Source organism: Cavia porcellus, unplaced genomic scaffold (assembly GCF_034190915.1).
Source record: "Cavia porcellus strain 051 isolate PalLab524CR breed Dunkin Hartley unplaced genomic scaffold, mCavPor4.1 scaffold_2, whole genome shotgun sequence".
NCBI classification, from domain to species: domain Eukaryota; kingdom Metazoa; phylum Chordata; class Mammalia; order Rodentia; family Caviidae; genus Cavia; species Cavia porcellus.
In genome coordinates, this window is record NW_026947485.1 from 43,999,124 (window position 1) to 44,011,594 (window position 12,471).

General features: G+C 36.4%; 1 protein-coding gene across 1 annotated transcript; it reads right to left on the reverse strand.

Annotated features, from left to right (window-relative positions):
• Positions 1-574: 574 nt before the first annotated feature.
• On the reverse strand, positions 575-7,989 carry LOC100713959 (hyaluronidase 4). The gene is made up of 3 exons (XM_003475045.1): positions 7,036-7,989; positions 2,497-2,586; positions 575-991 (listed from the first exon to the last, which is right to left on the reverse strand). Exons 1-3 carry the CDS (start codon positions 7,987-7,989, stop codon positions 575-577), a joined length of 1,461 nt encoding a protein of 486 aa, XP_003475093.1.
• Between the last annotated feature and the right edge of the window lie 4,482 nt (positions 7,990-12,471).

Below are 12,471 nucleotides of genomic sequence, written 5' to 3' on the forward strand. Positions count from 1 at the left end.
TAGTGAAGAGGCACCATATTAAGTAGACACTTCTGTGACAAGTGAGGAACAGATCACATTTCCTCAGTCCCTGATCCCTCATGACAATTCTTCTCAGGAGTGATTCTGTTCTTAATGAGTAGCAATAGGAAGCAGAAGCCTAGGGTAGACTGGAGGCTGGGTCACAAACTCTGTGTTAGTTCTCTTTTGTTGGGTCAACTGGCCAGGTCATGCCTTGGAGAGACTCAGTTGAATCATATGATTGCTTAATAAAATTCCTTTAATAAATTGCTAGGTGAAAAAACAGGCTTCAAAATTAATAATAAAATTTATATGTATACATACATTCATAAAAAGATTGAAATATACTAGCTTTAGTTTATTTATGACTTAAATACTCCAGTGAGGAAAAGGAGTACTCTGATTTGTACTCTTGGATTGGATTTTAAATCAAATTAATAGCAAAGTAATGGGTTTCTATTTATTTCAAATAGCATGTATAATGTCTTTTTATAATATCTCACATAAGAGGAAAAAACTCGCATAGGTTTCATCTCCTCCCTAGGAGTCAACTTTAAAGGTTGCATAATTCCCTTTAACCTGCATTATCTCCCACCTGAATGTTGTGGTAACTTGCTAAGGATAGCAAACACAGTGTCATCAGTAAGCCAGGACAGGAGGAAAGCCCAGTGCTTCCATCAACTTCCTTCATTTCTTGACAGTTGGCCCCTTCATGTCCTTGGTAACACTGACAGAAAAATTTCTGTTTCATCACAATCAGGTCTGCATCAGACACATTTCCCTTCGCAGTGAATCCTCCATTCCCAGAGGTCTCTATGCGGTAGCTTTTATTACTCAAGTGGAGGTAATCTGAAGCATTCCACATCTTCCTTACGCATCTTCCGTTACTCCTGCAGAGATGAAGGCTGCAGATCTCAGCGGCTGTGCTCACATTCACTATATAGCTCCCTAAATCAGAGCTCACAAACTGCTTCACTTTGGTACAGTTGTCCTGGAAATGTAAGGAGAAATGAATTTTAGTGTGCTTTCTGGTAGTGACAGTGTTAGAGCTTTTGGATCCATAAGGCAGCTTTTCGGACTTAACTGAAACCTGGTGGCTTGGATCTAGTTGGTGAATTCAGAGGCTCCTGGGCAATAAAAAACCTACAGGAGTTTCAGATCAGAAACGGCGGAGCTCCAAGTGACAAGGGGTGAAGTTGTGTCACAGACAGAGAACTGAACTTTCAAATGGCCCCGAGAGTGACAGGGGACTTCCTCTTCCATCAATTTACACTTTTCCCACTCTTCTTCAGACTCTTAAATTAGTGGTTGGGAAAAGGAAAAGAACAAACACAAAATAGAAATCATGCCAGAATTGCTTTTCTCAAGCAGAAGAGCAAAACTGTGATACCTCTCATGGTTGTGTTAGAATGTGAATCGTGATATTCCAATGCTTATTGTAGAATATCAATTGATAGACTTTGGCATGTGCCTGCTCATAATGCTTTAACATCATCTATCATGAATTTACAATTTTATGTATAAATTCAAACTCAAGAAAGCTTGTAAGACTGACTAGGTAATTTGTGTGTGAGTGGTTTCAACCCCCTCAGTTGTGTGTACTGATGAAGCTCTTCTCCTAAGCCACAGGGGGCTGGGGTAGAAATATTAGGCCTAGAAGGTTAGGAATTGAGCCTCTTAATTTCCTTCTATTTCTCGTGAGATAGAAATATTTTCATGAACGATGTCTTTACAGAAATAAGTTGAGCTTAAGAAAATCTATGAGTATTGTCAGATCATTATGGATTTCCAAAAAAAATTCAATTTCACCAAAAGTGTTGAGAGTACAAGTATAATTCAAGGCAAAATGTAGAATATAGAGATATAAACAAACAACATCTGGAAACATATAACATAAACATAAGAGAATATGATTAATACAATTTGGAGAAATTAGGAGGATTTCTTGGAGTAAATAGTATCTCAACTGGGAGAAATCTGAAGAAACATTTAAAACTTATTTGAAGTGCTATTAATTTCTGTAGAAAAAAAACAACTTCAATAGGATGATTAAAAACTTACCGTCTGTGTCTTCTTCTCAATCTGACATATTTCGTGGAGTAGTTCAATTCAAGGGCTCCAGTGTCATACTGTCTGTTGTTATTGCTATAACTAGCCTAACTAGCTAACTAGTTAGTCTGATTAGATTTCATGTCTTTTTTCCTCATCTATCAATGATCATTAACAATCAGTACCCCACATGACCAATAAATGAACAAATACAAAGAATCAGTTATCCTTTTAGCACAAATAAATATTCAATAAATATCAATGTCAAGATTATATACTTTTGTACCTTACACAAGTTAACAATATTTACTAAGCCCAGTTTATGTGCCAGGCACTGATTTGGACTTTTATTCTAAAACTGGTTTACCATAGGGGTCAGGAGAACTTTAATTAGAATCAGCTTTCCAGAAAAACTATGTTGACTACCCCCTCCATGTGCTGACTTACCTCTGACAAAGTTAAATTCATGTCTCCCCAGATAACAATGCCTGCAGCTCCCAAGGCGGCACTTTCTCCTATGGTATTAATTAGATCTTGCTAGATTGAAGAGAGTAGAGTTCATTATTCATCTGAATATAAAACAACCCAGGAGAGATTAGGATTAGAGGCTGAGTTCCACAAATAGAAGTCAAAAGTTTTTCTTCTCCGTGTAAATGGAGGAGAAACTCTTAGACAGTTTCCTTTTGCATTTTGTCACATGCTCTTGTGGAACTGTACCTCTGCAGTGACTTCACTGGACTTTTGTCAGTTTAATTCCAAATCAAGAGGACTCAGTTAAAGATTATAAATTGTGATTTCGCCCAACCTTTATATTTGGTTCCTGAAATAATCTCAAGGTATAGGATTTAATGAGCTTCATTTAAGATTCATGGAGTAATAACAAAGCCACCAGGATTTTTGCCAATATGGTTTAGATGAAAACAAGATTCAGTCACATGAGTTTTGGTTTTGCTGTCTTAAAAGATGATTATTTAGTTTTTATAGGTTAACATGGATATAGGTCATTGTAGTAGGTCTATAAGGATTAAAAATATAATTTATTTTCTAATTTATTAAATTCTATTATTCCACTCCTTAGGATATTACACACTTAACTTTTCCTTTCTGGATGAATTTTCATAGGTTATATTTTAAAAAGTGGTGATTTTGTGGAAAACAAAAGCAAAAGCTTTGTACTGTATTTTGCCTCCTCCACTTCATCATAGTATCAATTATGAATGAATCTTCTTATCTGACATTCCTATTTTATTATTCCAAAAGTTTTATAATGTCTGTTTTCAAACTCTTTTTTTATTCTAGGCAGTGTCCTGACAATCTTCAAAACAGAAGAGATTTTGGTGAAACTAATTTCTGTTTTCATATCCATTTATGCTCCATGACCATAGTGTCAACCAAACAGTTGGTCATTGCCAACATGACAGGAAGGGAAGGCAGTTTTGTGAACTCTAATGAGGTAGTGCATACGAAGGGACTAAAACTTGGCAATGTCTGATGGAGAGGAGGAGAAATTCCCCATGCAGTATGCAGACTGCAGACTCTGAAGAGTCCTTGTCTGTAGACTCTCGGCAAAGACAACAGAGGGCAGAACACCTCTCTCTACTCACATTATAACATCCCAGCACACAAACAAATGACAGTCACATGATATAATCAGATGTGTAGACATCTCAGAAAACTTTCTTTTAGATTAAGGCTCTGTCATCAAAGGGGAAGGTGAATATAGCATTTACATTTTACATGTATAGATTATTGATCCATATTCAGTAAATATGGAAACTACAGATATTTTTAATGACACCTTAACCTCCTAGGATTGATAGTTTGTTCCCAGTGTATCTTTCAGTGCCACTGATACAATTTAAATATGAAGCATCCCTCCAAAATTCTCATATGAAGGACTTCATATCTAAGGCACCCATGTTTACAAGTCACCAAGAGAGGTGAGTGGATCATAAGGGCACTGCTCTTATCAATGGGTTAATCAGTTCATTCGCCAGATGGGCTGATAGGAGGTGGGGTCTACCTGGAAGAAGTAAGATCACCAGAGACATGTTTTTGAAGGGTGTAGCTTTTTTCTGGCATTTTCCCTTGTTCTTTGCTTTTCCCTATCATAGGGTGAGCATACTTACTCCAGCATAACTTTTGCAATTGTTTCTGCCTTAGAACCTACTAACCATGTACTGAAACCTCTGAAACCATGAGTCAAGATAATTTTTTTCTCCTTTAAATTTTATATATCAGATATTTCTTCCTAGTGACAGCAAGGTGATTAATATAGTCATTATCAAATAAAATATATTGGAACTGATTAAAAATGACAAGTCCTCAAGTACATATTGACTGGCAGAATAGCAGCTATTAATGAAAATTTCTCACTGTATTAGCTTACATTATCAGGGTGCCTAATGAATTACAGAGCAGCTGTGTTTTAGGAATCAGGAAAATAGGGACCCTTAGCCTGCTTGGGAAGTCACAGAAAATTACCTTTGGGGGAGCATGAGTCACATAGTTGGTGTCATATGAAAGAAGAAGTAAGAGACAGAAGAGGTAGTGAACATGACCCACGCAGGTCCCAGTGTAGCATAGGGCTGCTTTGTTCCTGAGCGTGATCCTAGGTCTCAAGTCACGGTTTCAGAGGTATAAGGTAGGAATACCCAGTGGAGTCATCCTCATTTCTTGGCCCTGACATCAGAGTACCTGTAAGTAATGCCCACTGTGGAGGAATGGAACCTTACTAATCATCTGTCTGTGTGTTAACCACAGGGAATACTAATTAATGACAATAATAAATATCTTTAAAACTATAGCCAAATAAACTCCTCCCACTATTTTTATAAAACATAGCCTCAGGTTACAATAGGTTGTACTTCTATGTAGGTAGGGCTGGCAATCTTCCATTTGAAATGAAATATTGCTGCTTCCCAATTATTCACCCAAACCATGGCTGCTGATGGAAATCCCATTCTTGGACAACTCATGGTTACATTTAAGCTTTTGAAAGTGGTGAAAAAGTGATAGCTACCAGTGTACTTCTGTAGTCTTCAAATTTTGCATATACTTTTTCTTATTTGATTTTCATAATACCTCTCCTAAGTGAGTAGAGTAGGACCGAGATACAGTCTCATTTTTTAATGTTAAGACACGGCAGTGCTGAGGTCCAGCTGTATGTGTGCATTCTAAAACACAGACACTGAAAATCCCAGAGTTGGAAACCTGTAATCATTTAGAATTTGGTGGAAATAAAATTTTGTGAGCACATTTTTATGGTAAAGAGTACAGTGATAGGTATAATGATAGCTAAAACACTTAGTTTTCAGAAAGGAAAATGATACAGAGTAAGATGACATTTAAAATGTTTCATTTTTCCCCTGAGAGGGAAAAGAAGCATTTCTGAGGTTGCTGTTACTGCTGAAAATTTACCCAGGATTTACAGTATACACAGAATATATCAGTAGTCTAAAACCTTTTGAATGAATACTGTCTTTAAAGTATATTGTGTCTTGTGAAAGTAACTGTATTATCATTAAACTTGTTTGAACTAAGCATAAAAAAGAATTTCATAAAAAATTATTTTGTAAAAACTCAGGTATAACTTTTTAGAACCTTCCTGATCATACCGCTTCCCTATTGCTATTCATTCCATAATATATGGCTGGTTTTCCTGGGCAGTATAAACATCAGCCCATAATGAAACTTTCTTTCCTCATCTCATGCACAGTGCCAAAGGCACAGCGTTTTCCACTCTTCTCGCATTTGACCTATTTCTGTCTGTACACTCCACAGATATCTGCAAGTCACAGCAAAGCTCATACTGGAGATTCCTAAACCTCCTCCTATAGATTCCCATCACACAGAACACCTTTGTATTTTAATGAAGTCTGGTAAGTTGAAATTTGGCAATGTTAGAGAAAAAAAATGCCTCTGTGAAAATATATAAAACTTAAAATATCAATATACTACAAATAGGATGCCTGAATCATTCTCCAGTTTTCTGCGTGTAGAAAGTTCTCACAAGATGATATAAATCTCAGGGTTTACACTATCCACCACGTTTCCTAGAAATCTCTGTTTAAGTATGTACAAAGAAAAATGTGGAGAAAACCTAGCTGAAAAGTAACCTACCTCAAATGCTACTCTCGTGTATGTGCTTTGGCCATATACATGTTTAAAGTAAGAATAAACAGAATAAAACTGCTATCTGTAAGTCTGTAAATCTTAATGTAAGATTATACACATTTGTTAGTGATTTAAATAATAGATTCAGAAACCCACACCACATTGCCAACTTTTCATTACTTGTGAGTATAGAAGCAAAATAATCCAGAAATCTAAATGTCTACAGACTCACCTACTTTTTGAAGATTTTCAAATCCCTTATCCATTCTAAAATTAAAATTTTAATATGATAAAAATATGTAACATAAAATTTATTATCATTGCCATATCTTAAGTATACAGGAAGTAAATGTTAATTATATTTATATTACATTATTCTACCTCCCTTCTGTCCTTTTATCAAAGCTAGTTTGGGCATTTAAAACAAAGCTCAAAAGAAAAGCTCTCTTTGATACGGTAAGGCTGTAAAAGGAATCTCTTATATTCTATTTCCACATGTATGAGCAAACTACTCCTGTTTAAAATAGTCTCTCCATTTTCTAACTATTTAAGACAAACCATTCCAGTAACCTTCTACAATGCCAAAGGGCCAGTCATAAGAGAATACAATCAGATTCAAAAGACAGGAAATACAGTAGTTTCTTGTATTGTACTTTAACCCCTTACTATCTTACTACATTTTTAAAGGAATTATAATAAATAAGATAAAAATACAATTTGCCTAAGTGAAGAGTCTAAGTGAATTAATAGTCAAAGAGGAATTATGTTCTAATGGCCCATTAGATATTCTTCAAAGAGCATAATTATTAAAGAAATAGCTCTTTTAGAGAAAGAAAGAAAACTCCTATCATTGGACAAGAGACTTCTTACCTGAGAAAGAAAAAATAAAGGGTCTTCTCTGTACCCCAGCCTTGTGTAGACAAACACAGGCAAAGCATATTTATGGGATGTCATGGTGGAGATCCTCATAGCTTCTTGCACCCGAAATTTTGAGAAGTGCAAAACATTTTCACTGTTTCTGAGGGATTTCTTGATAACAACAGAAGGATATAAAGCAGTGCTACTATCCCAGAGCCACGAGAGTTCATTATTTTTCAAAACTTCCTCTTCGGGACATGAACCTGTATAGCTTGGGTCATCCATATTATAATTGTGGCAGTCAGGATATAAATAATACCCCCAAAGACCTTTGGGTCGCCTCTTAATTCCCAGTTTGATGGTTTCTATCATGAATGCTTTGGCACTTTCTTCGAAGGTTGCTTTGGCTAAATATTCAATATCAGAAGCTTTCACATTCTGTTGCAGGTCAAAAATAAGCTCTTTTGACTTCCGTCTGTAAACATCTTTTGCATTCCAGTTCCGATCCCACTGTGGACGCCAGTATTCCCAGTCTATAACAGCAAGTCCACGGAAGTCTTTAACAGGTATGTAATACTTAATGTCTTGATCCACTTTTTTCAAATGTACTTTCAAGCTTGTATTCTGAGGGAGACCCCCATTAATGGGAACCCCCTGAGATGTGTACCAAGGATAATATCCCAATCTTCTAGGATAAAATATAGTGACATTTTGACCCCTAGCCTTGGTTAGTGTGCTTCCAGCTACCTGAAACATTTCCAAATTCAGTCTTAACTTATATTTCATCAAACATTGATCTGTGGGAGTGTTCCAAGCAGCTATGAAAGGTTTCCTTTGATACAATGGAAGTCGTGCAGGCTTTAAAGAACACACAGACTTCAGACTAAGAAATACAAGCAGCCAGGGTGTAAGATGTATTGACTGAATAACACAAAGCCTGAATTGTCCTTCTGCTACTAGTTTCATGATAAATAAAACATATGCTGTCTTCTGCTTTATGCACTCCAGAAGATCTATGGAAAGATTTATGATTAATGATTATTTTGAGTAAAAACACGTAAATATCCGGTAGATATTATATACACTTGCATTTTTAAAAGGCATTTTAGGGCTTTTTAATCCTCAGTACCACAAATAAATAAATAAATAAGCCATATTTATTTAAAAGTCATGAAAACATCTGTAAGTCAATTTACAAAAGCCAGTATGGTGACTAAGCTTTGGTTCAGAAGCAAGCAATGTAATTCAATAAACATTAATGAGAACCAGACTTTGTGTCCAGAATTTTAAAATGAGTAAGATGTAACTCTTACTTTCAAAGAGCTTATAACAAAAAAAAAAAAATTCCATCATCTTGGAAAGCTCAGGAATATTGGGTATTATGCATGAATGCTTTCTAAATAGTATCTTACTTAATATTCTAATATCTGTATAAGGTTAATAATTACATTTCCATTTTACAAATTAAAAAACTTATTTTATAAATAAGGAGATGAATCTAGAGAGATGCTCCATTACTTGAAACAGAAGGCAATGTAAAATTGTAATAATAGCAAGAACTATGAATGATTTATTAGAGTAATTATTTTTTCCCAGAGGTAAGGAGTAGATAGCAAGAGAACATGGTGGAACACCAAGAGATGCTGTAGAGAAGAGGGGGCACTCAAGCTCAGTTGAGTTTATTGGTTGGAATTTAGGTGATCAGAGAAGAAAAAGAAAACAAATATTTTTTGGTTTCCTTTTTCTTGCTGTTTAAAAAAAAAAACACCTACAAATAATTATTTGTTAAGCAATTCAGTCATCAGAAAGTTCAGTGGCAAAAAACATTTGTACTTTTTGTGAAATTAAAATGAAAATGCACTATTATTCTGCCTAGCACAGTGATAATAAGGCCTACAACAGACATTTGTCATCTTACTGAGTGCCTGGGATACTGACTTGCTTCCTCTGTAGTAAATTCTGTATCACAATGAGGCAGGAGGATCACTGTGAGTTCGGCCAGCCTGGGCTACAAAGTGAGCCCAAGGCCAGCCTGAACTGCATAGCGAGACCCTGTCTCAAAAAGACAAAAAGCTGTGTTGTATCTGGACTACTGTGATAGCAGAGCAAATTTCCTGAGTCACCTCACCTAATCAACACCAACTTGCCTTTGTCTTCCTGCTTCTGCTCTCATTGTTTTCCCAGAAAAGTTTTCTCCTTTTAAACAAGTCTCTAATTGGCAGAACTGGGTAAGGATTGGCATAACTTTGAGGGATGAGTGAAGAATTTAACCTGAACTTGATACTGGTGAGTCAACTTTCTGTCACCAAGACAAAGTGCCTGAGAGAACCAGTTTAAAGATAACTTTAAATCATGAAGTCCCTCATGATTTCAGGGACGTCTTTCCAGGGTGAGCTGGCTCCGTTGCTTTAGGCCTGAAGAGAACCAGAAAAGGAGAATAAAGCTCTCTCTTCATGGCAATCAGAGGCACAAAGAGGAAGGGGCTGAGGACAAAATGTACCCTTCTGGGTTACATCTGCAGTGACCTTCTTCCAACTTGGCCCCACATTTCAGAGCTCCCACGCCCTCCCCATAGGATCAGCAGCTGAAGCCCAGACTTTCAACACATGAGCTTTAGGGGACTTTAGTATCCAAACCATAAAAACGCATACATTTTTCACCTCTGTATTCATAAGCGTAAGATGTGTCTGGGAACTTAAGTGAAAAAAACAGTTCCCTTCCTTCAGTGGGGAATCTTCTGTGATGACAGTGTGAAGGCACCTGTACAAATGATTCCTGGTGAAAATGAGATAGGTCAGGGAAAGTAAAATCAAGGTAGAAAGGAGACAACAAATCAATATTTTAAAAAATAGTACTTAAAAAAATCCGCACAACTTCAAGTCACAGAAGTTACTCCCCACTTCAAGGAAACTCACTAAAAGTAAAACAGTCCTAAAAGTCTTAAATACAGAGTAAGCCAGCTGGGAAAAAAACCTATAAATTGTTCTCCTTCTTCCTCAGGGAGCGGAATTATTGTTGGGCTGCAGATCTCAAGTTCAAGCACATGTAGAGATGACTTGCATAGTAACATGACAGTCAATAGAAATACACATCCTAGACCACCCCTCATAAACACATCCCTTAAAATATCAAAGTCTACCTAACAAGGTGTCTCATTTCTCAGAGCACTTTTTAGTGAATCCTATGTCTCTGGCTAATAAACCCTTTTCTTCCCTATTACCGACATCTATATTTTTGCATGACAGGAGTCGGCAAACCTACAAACTTATTCTACCAACAGAGTGGGAGAGGTTCCTTATGTGTAGTCTCTGAGACTTACAGACCCAGCCCAGTGACATTTATCTCGATGACCCAGATCGACCTAAAAAGAGGCGTGGAGAAGTGCAAATCTCAATTCTGGGAAGCGCAGTCAAAGGGACTTTCAGTTTCCTCCTTTCTTTTCTCTCACTATCTCAAATCCTGCCACTTTCTTGTGATGTTAGCTCTCAGAGGCAGGGAGCTGGAGAGGGGAGTCTAATATGAGGGGGAGGGAAGGCACAAGGCCTGTATTTTTCATGATATGTCATCTGCAATGGTTAAGTGACCTCTCTGGACTTTTCAAGCCCTCTGTAAATTCCCTCTGTGTGTGTGTGTGTGTGTGTGTGTGTGTGTGTGTGTGTGTGTGTGTGTGTGTTACAGTTCCTCAAATATAAATACCTTCGGGGTGAATTGTTTAATAAAGTCCAGCTTTTGAGTACAACTTCTTTTCCTGCTTTCTCCATCTGTTGATAATGATTAAAACAGATTTCTATGTGATTAGCGGGGACACCTGTACTGGTCAGTGACAACTAACAAGGCAGAGCCACCAATCATGGGGACTTCTGCTTCTATAAAAGCAGGGGAAACCTGCTGCCTGGGTAGTTCTAGTTCTAGTTCTAGTTCTGGTAGGCTGGCCACATAGCTGGCCCTGGCATCGAGCTGGTTGCACATGAGCTAGTCCCATCCTGTGCCCCACCTGCTGGCAAGAGGCCAGACTGGGGACACCTGGTTTTGGGGCTCTGCTGTTGAGAACCTGGGATGAGGCAGGCATCCTTGACTGCTTAATCTCGGGGAAGGATCCTTTTTTTCCCCTATCGCTTTCCAGAACTACAGAGAGAGATTTTAATGACATGTGGTGAATTTTATTTGATTATAGATAACTCAGTGTCTGTTCCCAAAACATTACCTTCAGGTTATAGTTTTATAAACTTGAGACCAATTTAAGACAGAGGTTTTTTAAAAGATGATTTTTCTTCAAATATAAATTATGGAGTAAAAAGACAATGCCTCAGTGCTTTTGATTTTTGCCCTTAAAACTCCTATTGGTTATAAGTCTACAGTGTTAACTAACAGAAAAGTTATGTAGAATAGCTTTAAAATACTAAAGAAAATACTGCTGTTTTATACATAAAAGAACTATTTGATAACCCCTGACAAAATTCTGACTAGTCTATTCATAGTTATAAACCTAACCTATAAAAAGATTATTATAATTCACCATTGCCAACAGAGCTAACAGTGCACTTTAATTAATAGCAGTTTTACATGTTCTCAAAGTTATCTTGTCCATCTGGCTATTAATCTATCTAGTTGGTTAAAATACCTGGCGCTACTTCACTTGAATAGTTATAGTTTTGAGCTCAACAATTCATTTTTATTTTCATATTATGCCCTTACAGACTTCTGGCTCTGTTGAGTTAGGACTTCCCAATACGAATTGTATTACACAGGTTTGGTGGGCTAGCCAAACTCAAATCGTTACAGGATGAGGGCTGACAGGCTTGTCGCTTACAGAGGGCTTACAATAAAGGCCATAAAATAACAAAAGATTATATAGGATTTAGGTTAATATGTGTGATTTGGGGTGTGAACTTTCAGCCATACATTATCCTCTAAAAGTTCTACTTAAATTGACTTATAAATAAATAACTAGATATTCATGATATACATCAAATGCTTTTTGTTCACATATTTTAAATAGGTTGATAAAAATCTTTCAAATTAATTGAGATAACAGAAACTGATCCTAAAAATACAATGATGATTGTTATCCTTGAATAATAACTTAAGTATTTTTCATTAGTTAAAAAATAAAAATATATTCCTTAATTGTGCTATGCTTTGTTTCCCATGAGTCTTATAAAACAATGGCTACAATGATTAAATAAATAAGCATAAGTAAAATTAATGTTCATATAAATGTTCATAACTACATTTAAGTCATCAATGTAAATTCAAGTATTCTTAGCTTCTTAAGGCTTATAAAAATAACATATTTGGTTTAGTAAATATATGTTAATAAATTAACAAGCACAAAGATTTAAGCTTTTTGAGTTCACTAATGGTTAAATTTCTAATGTTAAAATAATATTTTCAGCAAATGTTCCCTTAGGTAGTGGGAGGGCTCTTGGGCCTAAAACATCTGCCAGA

Coding starts and splice junctions, on each gene's coding strand:
- LOC100713959 (XM_003475045.1), bottom strand. CDS start 7,989: ATGAAACTAGTAGCAGAAGGACAATTCAGGCTTTGTGTTATTCAGTCA. Junction 2,587..7,035: donor CTTTATTTTTTCTTTCTCAG/GTAAGAAGTCTC, acceptor TCTTCAATCTAG/CAAGATCTAATTAATACCAT. Junction 992..2,496: donor TGAATTTAACTTTGTCAGAG/GTAAGTCAGCAC, acceptor TTACATTTCCAG/GACAACTGTACCAAAGTGAA.